Source organism: Hyperolius riggenbachi, chromosome 4 (genome assembly GCF_040937935.1).
Source record: "Hyperolius riggenbachi isolate aHypRig1 chromosome 4, aHypRig1.pri, whole genome shotgun sequence".
NCBI lineage: Eukaryota > Metazoa > Chordata > Amphibia > Anura > Hyperoliidae > Hyperolius > Hyperolius riggenbachi.
Genome location: NC_090649.1, coordinates 295,965,970 through 295,978,360, shown reverse-complemented (window position 1 = coordinate 295,978,360; position 12,391 = coordinate 295,965,970). Strand labels below are relative to the sequence as shown.

Genomic DNA, 12,391 nt, shown 5'->3' with positions numbered 1-12,391 from the left:
GCGGAGCCGGACTGCACCATCCGGCCAATACACACCAATGGGAACCGGAGAGCGCACAACACACTGGCTGAGAAATCCGGATGTTCTACCCCACTTCCTATGGGGATTGTTGCGGCGATATTGGATGGGGACACATGGGCAAGCATTTTGGAGTGGAGCAGCACAGCTGGATCCGGATCCGGAGATGTTGGCAGCATGTCGGAGGTGGAGGTGAGTGCTAAACAGCAGAGGGCCTGATTCCACAGGTCCCCCTTCTGCTGACCTCCCAGACCCCAACATTTTTTTTGTTTTTAACGTAACTTTTGCCAAACGGATCCGGATCGCATCCTGATGGACACCTGATGCAACCTGACCGGATCCGGATCGGATCCGGATCAGAACCGTACGGTTCCGATCCGGATCCGGTCCGGATCCGGTCAGGTCATCCGGTCCGTTTGGCAAACAACCGCTAATGTGAACCGGGCCTAACCTGGGGATTCTTACGGCCTCATGCAATCATCCTGTGCTTGCGCCGTCCTTCCGCAACCCTCCAGCCAGCAGCAGCGGCAACCACCTTAACCATTTACCGACATCCTATCGTATTAAAACGTCATGCTTACCGCTATTAACGGCAACATGACGTTTTAATACGTCGCGCATTCCGCCGCTGCTACCGCCGTGTGTGCGCCGCTACCGCCGCCATTACCGTCGGGATCCCGTGCTGGGTGATTGGGGAAGAAGACCGAACGGTCCTCTACCCAATTGCAGTGCCTGGAGTGAATGGACGTGACCGCGAACAGCGGCTACGTCCATTCACAGTAACAGGAAATGTAACAGTTTAATAAAGTGTAAAAAAAAAAAAAAAAAGTGAACACGTCCTATGAGTGTTCACTAGCGCCATCTTGTGGCCAAAAAGTATATTACACCTACAAAATACATACATTTTCAAGTATATACACATCATAAATAAAATTACACTTCCAACCCTCCCCCCCAAAAAAAACACTTGTAAAAAAAAAAATCAGCTTAAAAAAAATAAATAAATAGTTGCCTTAGGGACTCAGCTTTTTGTATTCTATATTTTATGGGGGAAAATTAATTTTAATTTATTACATAGGGGCTTGTAATTATGGCCAGAACAAAAAGAAAAATAACCACTTATATTTCAAAATAATATACTGTCGCCATACATTGTGATAGGGACATAATTTAAACGGTTTAATTATCGGGACCACTGGGCAAATAAAACGTGTTTGTTTTATCCACAGGAGAATGTTTAATTTTAAAACTATAATGGCTGAACACTGAGAAATAATGATTTTTTTTTCTGTTTTTCTCATTAAAATGCATTTAGAATAAAAAAATTCTTAGCAAAATGTACTATCCACAGAAAGCCTAATTGGTGGCGGAAAAAACGAGGTATAGATCATTTTCTTGTGATAAGTAGTAATAAAGTTATTAGGGAATAAAAGGGAGGAGCGCTGACAACTGAAAATTGCTCTGGTCCGTTAGGATAAAAACCCTTGGGGGTGAACTGGTTAAAGCTGGCCAGCCATGTGCCTCCTCATCGCATCTCCGTGCACGGCTGTGTTCTGTGCATGCTTGGCAGAATCGCTACTGCCCATGTGCAGAATGCACCTGGCAAGGGGAGCATTATCAGGGTGTGCACAGCTCGGGGGTCATGCATGCGCAGTAGCCTGCGACTGTCCAAGACTGACCAGCTTTGTGGGGGGTCGCTGCTGCTGGCTGGAGGGTCGCGCAAAGACGGCGCGGGCACATAATGACTGCAGTGGGCCGCAAAAAGCCCCAGATAAGTTAAATTGCTTTTTTATGCTTAAATACCCCTTTAAGAAAACTGTGCAATGTGTATTATATAGTTTAGCTGGTGCATGGTAAATTTTAATGTAGATTAGTGAATACACCCTCAAGATACTGTATATGACACGTCAGGTACACGTTTTATAAAATACAGTATTTGTGAATGCAGTTCCTGTTTTGGGAAGAACGAAGAACAAAAATATTTACAAAAGCAATTCTATTATATATTTATATTTACAGTAATTCATAGATAAATGCGCATTACTGCATGAAGTTACAGCTGGCTGCGTCAGCTTTAATGAAATGAATGTGATGAGTGCAGTGTGAATAGTTTAATTGGCACAGGAAACACATTTCAGTTTGCAAAGTCCAGCAAATGAATCAGTGACAGATGTGCATTCTGGACTCACACCAAGCTTCCCAGAAGTGGAATTCTCCAAGGCTCCATGAACCTTATGTGATATGTGATGTGTATAATGTGCTCTGAAAGGCCAAGCCTATTATAGAGGTGACAAAGAAGAATGGCCCATACATTACAGCTATTCCTCCTTGTATAGAATGTGCAGGAACTTGTTAGCCTAAAAACAAGGATATTGTTGCATAATCGATTATAATAATTTGTGTCTTTGCTGACAGTAGCATAAAACATGTGTTCTTTAAGAAGAACCTGACATATTTCCCTTCCTAATGTAAATAGCCATCTGACATGTACTCTTACCAGCAAGGGGGTATGTAAAACAAACTGTGCCTGCTGCTCAGCAAACTGTAATTATGAGGTCAGATGACATTGTTATATTGTCAGACTGCTAATTACTCCAGTCAAAGAGCAAGAAATCATTAGAGGCACTGCACTGCAAGCAAATGGCACATGGGAGCCCTCTGTATTCTGTCATGGATACAGAGGCTACTTCAGCCTACTTTCTATCTGATCATTGGCATAGGGATTACCATAGCAGATGGTATAGGGCCTGTAACCAAAGGGGACCTAGTCTCAACGGTCAGCTACAGGTGGTAAGCGAACGGGAATAGTAACTAACCTCAGCAGGTTCCAGCGATGATCCACCTTTCTCCTAGGTCCCATCTCCATGGCTCCAATGGCATCTCTCATGATAAGACCCATCTACATTTACCAGCGGATTACATGATGAGAGACACCACTGGAGGCTCAGAGACTCGATGCCTAGGAGGAAGATGGATTGTGGCTGGAGCCTGGTGAGGTGAGTTGCTTTTATCCTCTACTCTTCCTGCCTCTCTGCATGAGGGGGCACATCTGGCTATCTAAACTAAGAGGAAGGGCTCTCGGGTTACCTATATTGGGATGGACTATCTCCAGCTACCTAATACTAGGGGCCCCTTGGGCTACCAAATACTGGGATGGGGGGAAACCTCTGGCTACTTAACTCAGGAGTACCTTTGTCTACGTAGTATTGGGGAGGTGCTTCTCTGGCTACTAATATGGGGGTGGCATCTCTGGCTACTAATACTGGGAAGTACCTTTGTCTACTAATACAGAGGAACAAAGCTGGCTACCAAATACAAATGCTACCTATTAAACATATGAATACTATTTAATGTGTATGGGTGAGGGGCTCAAGGGCTATTTTATGCTTTTTTTCAGAGGGGTATCCAGATGTACCATATGGAGCACAGTGATTTCTAACTATGCCCCTGTATCTAGCATCATGGCTCTAAATCCCAGGATCTATATATCATCCATTGATAGCTATGGGCTCCTTCAAGAACACAAAATGACTGTTCTAAGTGCTTACATGTGGACAATGGACTAAAAAGAAAGCATGGATGCACTATCCAGGAGAACTTGTCCTGTCTTGCATGATAACATGACTTTGGGGTACAATTTAAAATGGTTATACAAAAACATCACAAATTTATGGGTAATGCATGGTCTCTGCCAAAACAACACCTCCCAAATTGATTGGCTGCTTTTTGATTGGCTGTCAGTCACTAAGTAGGCATGGCTTTGATAGGGTTTGCATTTGGACCTGCCCCAATGCCATCATGTTTGATATTGTTGAGAGCTGGGTTTTCCCTGGAGGGAGGGGAGTAAGGACTAGGAAACTGCAGCTGCACACATAGCATGCAGTCACAACTAAATGCACATGCTCTCTCTGAATTTAATTAATGCAAAGATAACAATAATGTGCCTGAACTGAACTAGGGCTTGAAGTTGCTGTCGGCAAGATAGCTCTTTCTTTCCTCTTTACCTCTCCATAAAACAGAACATGTTGCTTGAGATCCCAGCATGCATTTCTGTGTGAAGGTTGCTGGAGATGTGTGAACAATAACATGCATGCAACAATAGTGCAGAGAGGCATGACACTCGATACTTCATAGAGGCAAGAAAGCAATAAACAAGAAACAGCTGTGCCTACAGTGGCAGTGTGATCACTGCAGACAGAAAAGGAACACACATAACAAATCAGCAGTGTTTAATATCCATGCAAAAAATCTGACTTGCTGATGTAAGAAACAGCTCCACTTGTTCTAGTTTTCATACACAAACCTTTTCGATTGAGAAAAAAAATACATCTAACATTTAATACCATTTTCACAAATTGTAGCAGACTTATAACCTTTGGCAGCTGTTATTGTTTCTTGTTTTTTTTTCTGCCCTTTGGCGTACATTGTTGATATATGTGTTTGCATAATCCATCATGGGATGGTGACAGCTTGACTTTATGACAGCCTTGTATTACCACATTCTGCCATATGTTTTTACTATAACAAAGGATTGCTGAGAAATGTAGTCTGGCATCTATTGCCCTTCCTGCTTTCAGTGGCACGTGCTCACACCTGATTGACCTGTCCACCAGCTGCATCCAGAGAGGAGAGGATGACAGCCGATGTGGAGTTTCAAATTCACATTTGGCCCATAAGATGTGCTATGTGTACCACTTTGTTTCTTTGCACTGTTTTTATGTGTGAGGTGGTGAAAAGTTCACTTATATTTTTAAGCCACAAAGACTATCATGTGGTTATTCTCGCCAGCATTATGTAATTTGTTATGGAACTTTCCTGCCATGCTATTTCCTGATGGGCAGCCTTGTGCTGGCTTCTTCCATGTGAATGCTAAGGACTTGCTGTACCCAAAAGTAATAAGTGGCTTATTTCCCCTTAGGAATGCTGTGTGGTTTGCATATATGGTGATCTTCCAACACATAAATGTCTTGCATGTTGTAGGCAGGTGAAAACAGACGGATTTTGCTTGAGCTGAAGGCGGTTTTGGAAGTGATACAGACAGAGCAAAGAAGAGAAGAGAAAAAATGGACTGACTTTCTGCTGCAGTTTCTTAATGATCGATGTGGGTGGGAGATTGAACGGATTGAGCTAAAACAGCACATCTCCAAGGTAATGTAATGTGCATGCAGTGATGTAAATGTCTCAGTGTTTCAGCAGCACAATACACGGAATAATGAGAGGTTCACTGATGACTTTAGTAAATACCTCTTGATTTTACCTTCACATTCAATTCAACATTAGTTCCCATGGAGAAATAACATTTATGCCTGGACTGTAGCCAATCTAATTATGACTCTGATTGGCCATAGGAAGGTAGTGACTAAAACATACAAAAATGCAAGACTGAGAAGGGGCCCAGATATCAGATGTAGCAACCGCTGTAGCTGACCTCTCTCTGAACATGCTTGTCTAACTGTAAGGGACATCTCTCCCTCTCTATCCCTCTCTCTATTCCTCTCTCTCTCTCTTTATCTACCCCTCCCCCCCCCCTACCCCATTGTTAGAACAGTAATCCAGTACATTTGTGACTAGTTGTGTAACACTCAAAGTAAATTAAAGCTTTATAGTGTTGTACCTGCTACAATCTGCAGTTACAGCAGCAGATCTTTAGCATCGGGTGACAGTAACAAACAACAGTGGTTAAAGATTTAATAAAGATATGTTGCTGCTACAAATGTCATTGTGTGGGACAACTGTAGCAAGAGGGATATGGAAGCTGCCATATTTATTTCCTTTTAAACAATACCAGTTGCCTGGCTATCTTTGCTGATCCTTTGCTTCTAATACTGTTAGCCATAGACCCTGAACAAGCATACTGCAGATCAGGTGTTTCTGACATTATTGTCAGATCTGACAAAATTAGCTGCATGCTTGTTTCTGGTGTTATTCAGACACCACTACAGCCAAAGAGATCAGCAGGGCTGCCAGGCAATGGGTATTGTTTAAAAGGAAATAAATATAGCAGCCTTCATATACTTCTCACTTCAGTTGTCCTTTAAGCTTTATACATACTTTAGTCATGGTCTCAGGTGAAGATCTTCTGTACAGGTTGAATCACTGTCACCAGACCACTATTATTGTGCCGTGCAGGGTGTCTCACAGACATCCTCCCTCTCCTTACAATTGAACAGGCTGTTAGGTAGTTAGCTAAGCAAGACATCTGTTCAACTAGGGTTCCTAAACTGTCATACGGAATTTACTTTACATGACATTTGTTGCAAGTTTGTACATAGCTATAGTTGCAACAAGTGGTTAAAGAGGAACTCCAGTGCAAATAATGTAATAAAAAAGTGCTTCATTTTTACAATAATTATGTATAAATGATTTAGTCAGTGTTTGGCCATTGTAAAATCTTTTAAATCCCTGATTTAAATTCTGACATTTATTACATGATGACATTTTTACTGTTGGCAGGTGATGTAGCTGCTGCTTGCTGTTTTGTCAGTTGGAAACAGCTGTAAACAGCTATTTCCCACAATGCAACAGGGTTCACAGACAGGAAACTGCCAAGAGTAGTACTCAGAATTTCTTTGTGGGAGGGGTTTCACCAAATTATCAGCCATACAGCGCCCCCCCCCCCCCCCCCCCCCCCGATGGTCTGTTTGTGAAAAGGAATAGATTTCTCATGTAAAAGGGGGTATCAGCTACCGATTGGGATAAAGTTCAATTCTTGGTCGGAGTTTCTCTTTAACTATAAAACTTTCTCCGTCACTCATAAAATACACTTTTAAGCACAAGAAAATAAGCGCAGTTTAGTCACAATTCACAAAAGCCTAGAAACCCCTTCTGTGTTTTTATTGTGGGATCTCCATTGTGGAAAATTGTCCTTACTTTCTGTCCAAGTAAAAATGTCACGAGTCAAGAAGAAGAACAATGGGAGGAGACCAAAGATATCCATTCACTTATTAGGGCCGGTTTCTACTAAGAGCTGCGTCTGTTTCCAATTTGGCCATGGCTCCGATTTTTCCCGAATTCAGGCATAGTGGAAATACAGTAGGCCCTTATACCAGGTACAGGAACAATTAATATTTCACTGATACCAATCATTTTATCTACTTACTACTTTGCACCACTAGACATTAGATTAGATGGTAGAGATCTGCTCTAATTGATGTCACCACTAGCTTGTGGAATACAGAGTTATAAAGTTACCAGTTTCGTACCAGTCTCCCCACGGCCAACCCATTTATGACTGAGGGTAGTAACCCCCACCCCTATTTGGTATTTTCCTAACTACCTTTTGGGGTGTTCAGTACTGATTATTATAAGCATTACCTGGGGATCACTGTATTTGTAGTTACTTCACTTCCTTAACTATGAACTTGGAAGAAGCTCCATGTCCATAACACTGGACTAAGATGCTCTACAAAGGGGGAGTGCGCACAAGTGCATAGTTCTGACAAAGGTAACATCAGTGGTCATTGCATAAATGTGTGCTGTGGCCACAATTTGGTGTTTGCAGTGACAAGTGATGTATAGGGAAACCTGCCAGCTCATGTTTCACGCTCTCCTCCTAGACAATATTAAAAGTCCTGCCACACATACAAGCAGTGCAGCAACTAAAGATATTATTAGTGACCAATAAACAACATTGTTAACTTCCTCATAATGTCACCACTTAGACCTTAATGCCACTTACTTTGATCTAGAGCTGCTGGCTCCATTCTGGAATAATATCTTTCACTATGGCACACTGAGCACCAGCAGCACATAGACACCTGGCTTCCTCTCTCTCCTCTTGCAGAGCTCACATTTTGGATAAGAAATGAAAAGAACAGCATAACTGTGCTACTATGGACAAGTACAACAAGGCAGTCCAATCATAGAGACACTTTCAGAGTCTCTAGAGCATAAGCTACTGTAAATGAAAAAGCATTTGAATGATGCACTCTACAAGTTGGTGACATTTTTGGAAAACCTTCTAGCTACGTGTTTTTATTCATTTCTATGGGAGCAGATAGCAAGCGACACAGCACTTGTTGCTTAGTAGGGGTGGTCAGTGAGATGAAAATAATTCCAAACTGATGCAGGATTATTCAAATTTTGTATGAAAGTTTATGCAGCTTGGAAATGGACTAATTGACTCTCGTGATGGTGGAATTCAATTGGTCAACTCCGATTTAGTGGCAGGATGTGCAGCATTAAACTAGGATTCATCATTTACTCACCTCTTTACTAAGTTGGAAACTTTATAGGAATAATGGAAGCATTAAAAATGAGTGCTAATGCATTGGGGGTTCATTTTCAGCAAACATTTTGCTAAGGGTTGATATATTTAAAAAAAAAAAAAAAAAAACACCATACACAGAGGATCTTTCATTTCAATTCAACGCATTGCAATTCTCCTACAAAGAGTAGCATGTCCAGGATTGTTTGCCACTCAGCCCAGTGACATCATGAACAGAGGGTCTACCACCAACCTGTGAGCTCCAGCTGCATTGTAATAGTACTTGCCAGTGTATGCTAATTATACTGTACGCCTCCAAATTTGAACTTTATATCGTATTTTACTCTGGAACTAATTTTTTTATGTATGCATATGTATATATTTTACATTTTTACCATTTTCCCCAATAGTGTTCCTTTAACCCTTTCTTTTGCCACTGCCTTCTGCTTGCTCAGTTGTCTAAATGACAACTGAGCTCCGTGGGCTGGTTAGGAGCTGATTTCATTGGCTCCTGGCTCTGTGATCACTGTGAGGCAATCATAGAGATCACTGTTTTAAAATAAAAAAAAGAGGCTCTGGTCTTAAATGCACCACAGCCATCCAGACCTGAAAGGGATAAAGTTGTATCCTGATGCTCAAAAATAAAATGAAGCCCAGCTAAACCGTGGTACCAAGATGGCTGTCAGTGTTCAGCTCCCACAAAGTATGAACAGCACGAGAGCCCATAGCACATCCTGCTGTGGTAAAATACAGATACTTTTAGTGATACAACCAATGAGTGTTCTTGGGTGTACCAATAAAAGTATCTGGATTTTGCCTCATTACAATGCAGTGCGGACTCTTATGATGTTTCTGTGTTGATACCCCGTGGAGGGATTGCCAACCACTGCTGTTGTATAAGGGGGTTGGACGCTGCCGGTCTTCTGTTCCTGCAAATTATGCTTGCTAAAACAGTTCTTGCCTTCTAAAATGTATAACCAAGTCTTCACCCTGTTTAGCCTCTGCAGTTACCACATTTAATACAGTGATAAACATGGTGTAGCAGGTAAGACCTGCTTTAGCAAGCATAAAGTGTGAGGTGCAAACCCTAGCAGATATCTTGCCGGCAAAGTTAGTTGGCCTTTAAACTGTCCCCTCATTAATTTATATTGCAATCATATCCAGCATGCTTCTAAGCAAGGGCTTTTCTCATTGTCTTGTCATTCAACTTTTTATAGCTAGAAGCTAATTCAGCCGAGACATGTGCCAGTAAAAGGACTCCAGACATTCAGACGGACGCAAGGATAGAAAAGGCAGAGGAACGGCGCCTGCTGGGAGACTCTTACATCACAGCTATGGAACTCAGAAGCCAGTTGGAGAATAATGAATGGAAATGGAAAGTAGAAAAAATGGAATTGTTAGAAAGGTTTGACAGTGAAAGAAAGGAATGGGAGTGTCAGTGGAAACTGATGCAAAAGAAAATTGAAGAGGTAATGTATTTCTTCTATTTGCCATCTTCATTTTTTTTCTGCTAGTTTTTAAATGTATTTATGCCACAAGCTCACTTTATCAGGGATGCAAAATGTACTTCACATGGTATCACCAGTGTGTGCTCAGCCTTCTGACACACTGTTAGCTGCTCCCCATTTGAATAGAGGTAATTGGAGTTGAGCCCTGATTCCCAATCCAGATGGGGTTCTCTCGGTGCCTAGGAGGAGATTTTAGCATGAAGAAGAGGGGTTGTGTGAAACTCAACACCACAATTTTGGGGCACACTGCAAACTTTCTGAAAAGTGCCAGGACAATGTTCTCCAGCACCAGAGTCAAAGCCCCTCTCTCCTTCGAATTGTGCCCAGTGGTGCTCAGATACTCCCAATCAAGGATTTAAGTAAGTACGGCCACAGCAGTATCAAAATCCGGATAGGCTGTGATCGTGATCTGGATTTGAAATTCGATTCGGATTTTAGCCGTGATTGCATGTAGAATTCGTGATCACGGCCGTGATCATGGATTAGACTTTAACGTTAATAGCAAAACTCCCATACATGCTACAATCACCAAATTTGCATGGATTATAAAGGTGAGATGTGGCTACAACTGAAAAAAATTCAAAAAGAACGTTTAGTTTTTGAGAAAATCGATTTTAAAGTTTCAAACGAAAAAAAGTATTCGGGATTAAAAACTCGTCGTATATAGCGGTTAATAGCAAAGCCCCCTTACATTGTAGAAACACCAAATTTGCCAGATATGCTGAGAAGAACAGTGGGAACAAGAGGAAAATATTTTTTTCAAAAAGACTATAGTTTTTTAGAAAATCAATTTTAAAAATTTCAAATGAAAAAAAGTTTAGATTTAAATGCGGTAAATGACAGTTAATGTAGCAAACCTAACGGTAGTGTAAATTTACATGTATTACAAAAAAGAGCAATGAATTTCATGACGGGGTTTCCAGGGGGGTCCGTGTGCACTGCGTACGGACCCCCTGAAAACCCTTCCGGAGCCGTAACGCTTTGGCCAGGGATCGCTATACAGCCGTTGGGTTTTTTTTTAATTTCCCACCAACTTTTTTTTTTTTTTTATGTTCAGAGGGTGGGATTTTTTTTTTTTTAAAAGACGTGGGGTCCCCCCTCCAGAGGATCTTTAACCCCTTCTCCCCCATGCAGGCTGGGAAAGCCAGAATGCGGAGCCCCAGCCAACTGGGGCTTTGCACCCTGAGCTATACCAGCCCGCATGTTTGGTGGGGCTCCGGGGAAGAGGAGTGACCAAGCCTTTCCCTCCCCCACAGAGCCCTTGTCCAATCCATGGACAAAGGGCTCTTCCCCACCTCCGACTCCCTGAGGGGGGGTTCATGGTGGCATCTGGGAGTCCTCTTCAAGAAGAGGACCCCAGATGCCCACCCTCCTCCCAGGAGAAATGAGTATAGGGGTACAAAGTACCCCTTACCCATTTCCACAAAGGGTTAAAGGAAATAAAAACGCAACCACGAGAAAAGTCCTTTAATAATCTTAATTAACCAGAAATACTTACCTGTCCCTTTAAAAAAAAATGCCCACGCCAATATCCTCGGAAAAGGTCCCACGCCAATATCCTGTATCTTGCAATCTTCGTGAGTTGATTGAAGATGTCCACCGGCCGCCACCTCACATGCCACAGCTCTGAGCTATACCAAGTATAGCTGAGAGCGCGTCCTATGCGGACGCTATACCACCAGCTCCCACTGTCCTCCTTGCCTCCCACACCTGTCACCCACACCTATGCTGGCACCCAGTAAACCCAGTGCACCCATGGGCTAAATCCGTGATCATGAGCCGGGTTTCGACCACGATCACGGGTGCATTCGGAACTGAATCCGTGATCAGGAAAAACAGCTTGTGATCACGGGTTACCCGTGATCACGAGGTCATGATGAGCAACACTAATTGTGCCCATCCTGGTATAGATAGCAGATGGTATCAAGTTGGTCCTCCCTAGTATAGGTAGCCTTATGTACCCCCAGTACAGGTAGCCAGATGCCCCCCCCCCCCCCCCCATATAGGTAGTCAGAAACCCTCCTAGAATAGGTAGCCAGAATACCCTCTTGTATAGGTAGCCAGATGCACCCTTGTATAGTTAGCCAGAGTCCCCCTAGGTATAGGTATAGATAACAGATTCCCCCTCCCCTGCACATTTAGCCAGAGTCCCCTCCTAGCCTAGGTATAGGTAGCCAGATCCCCCCCCCCCCTTGTATATTTAGTTAGAGTGCCCCTTAGGTAAAGGCACACAGACTCCTACTTGTTTATGTAGCCAGGGTCCCCCCTAGGTATAGGTACCCAGATTCCCCCCTTGTATAGGGAGCCAGAGCCCCCCCCCCCCCCCTTCAGATTTTACTCACCTCTCCAGGCTCCCCGCATTTTCAGCTTTTTAACCTCAGCACCACCTAGTGTCTGGAGGTAATGGCTGCAGCCAGCATCACTCATCATGTGACTTGCCAGCATGTACTGACGAGTCACATAATGATAGACACTGGCTGCAGGTATGGAGACCGGCTTGGAGCTGTGCTGGGGAGAAGCTGAGCCTGCAAGTAAACCTCTCCTCTTCTGCATAGACCTTGATGGGAAATGAAGAAGGGAGGCACAGATTCCGAGATTATGCCATCCAGTTATAAAGGGGTTCTTGTCTGAGAGTAGTTTATATGTGATAGGGAATCCT

The 12,391-nt window shown here is 43.0% G+C and overlaps 1 protein-coding gene across 2 annotated transcripts in view; it reads left to right on the top strand.

The window, feature by feature from the left end:
- KIAA0408 (KIAA0408 ortholog) overlaps window positions 1–12,391 on the top strand; it is a 40,831-nt gene that overhangs the window by 5,665 nt on the left and 22,775 nt on the right. For both annotated transcript variants that reach the window (XM_068231503.1, XM_068231502.1), the window contains exons 2-3: window positions 4,999–5,166; window positions 9,442–9,693. In XM_068231503.1, coding sequence (XP_068087604.1) covers window positions 9,559–9,693 — 135 coding nt within the window. In that variant the 5' untranslated portion in view covers window positions 4,999–5,166; window positions 9,442–9,558. The remainder of the gene's footprint in view (window positions 1–4,998; window positions 5,167–9,441; window positions 9,694–12,391) is intronic.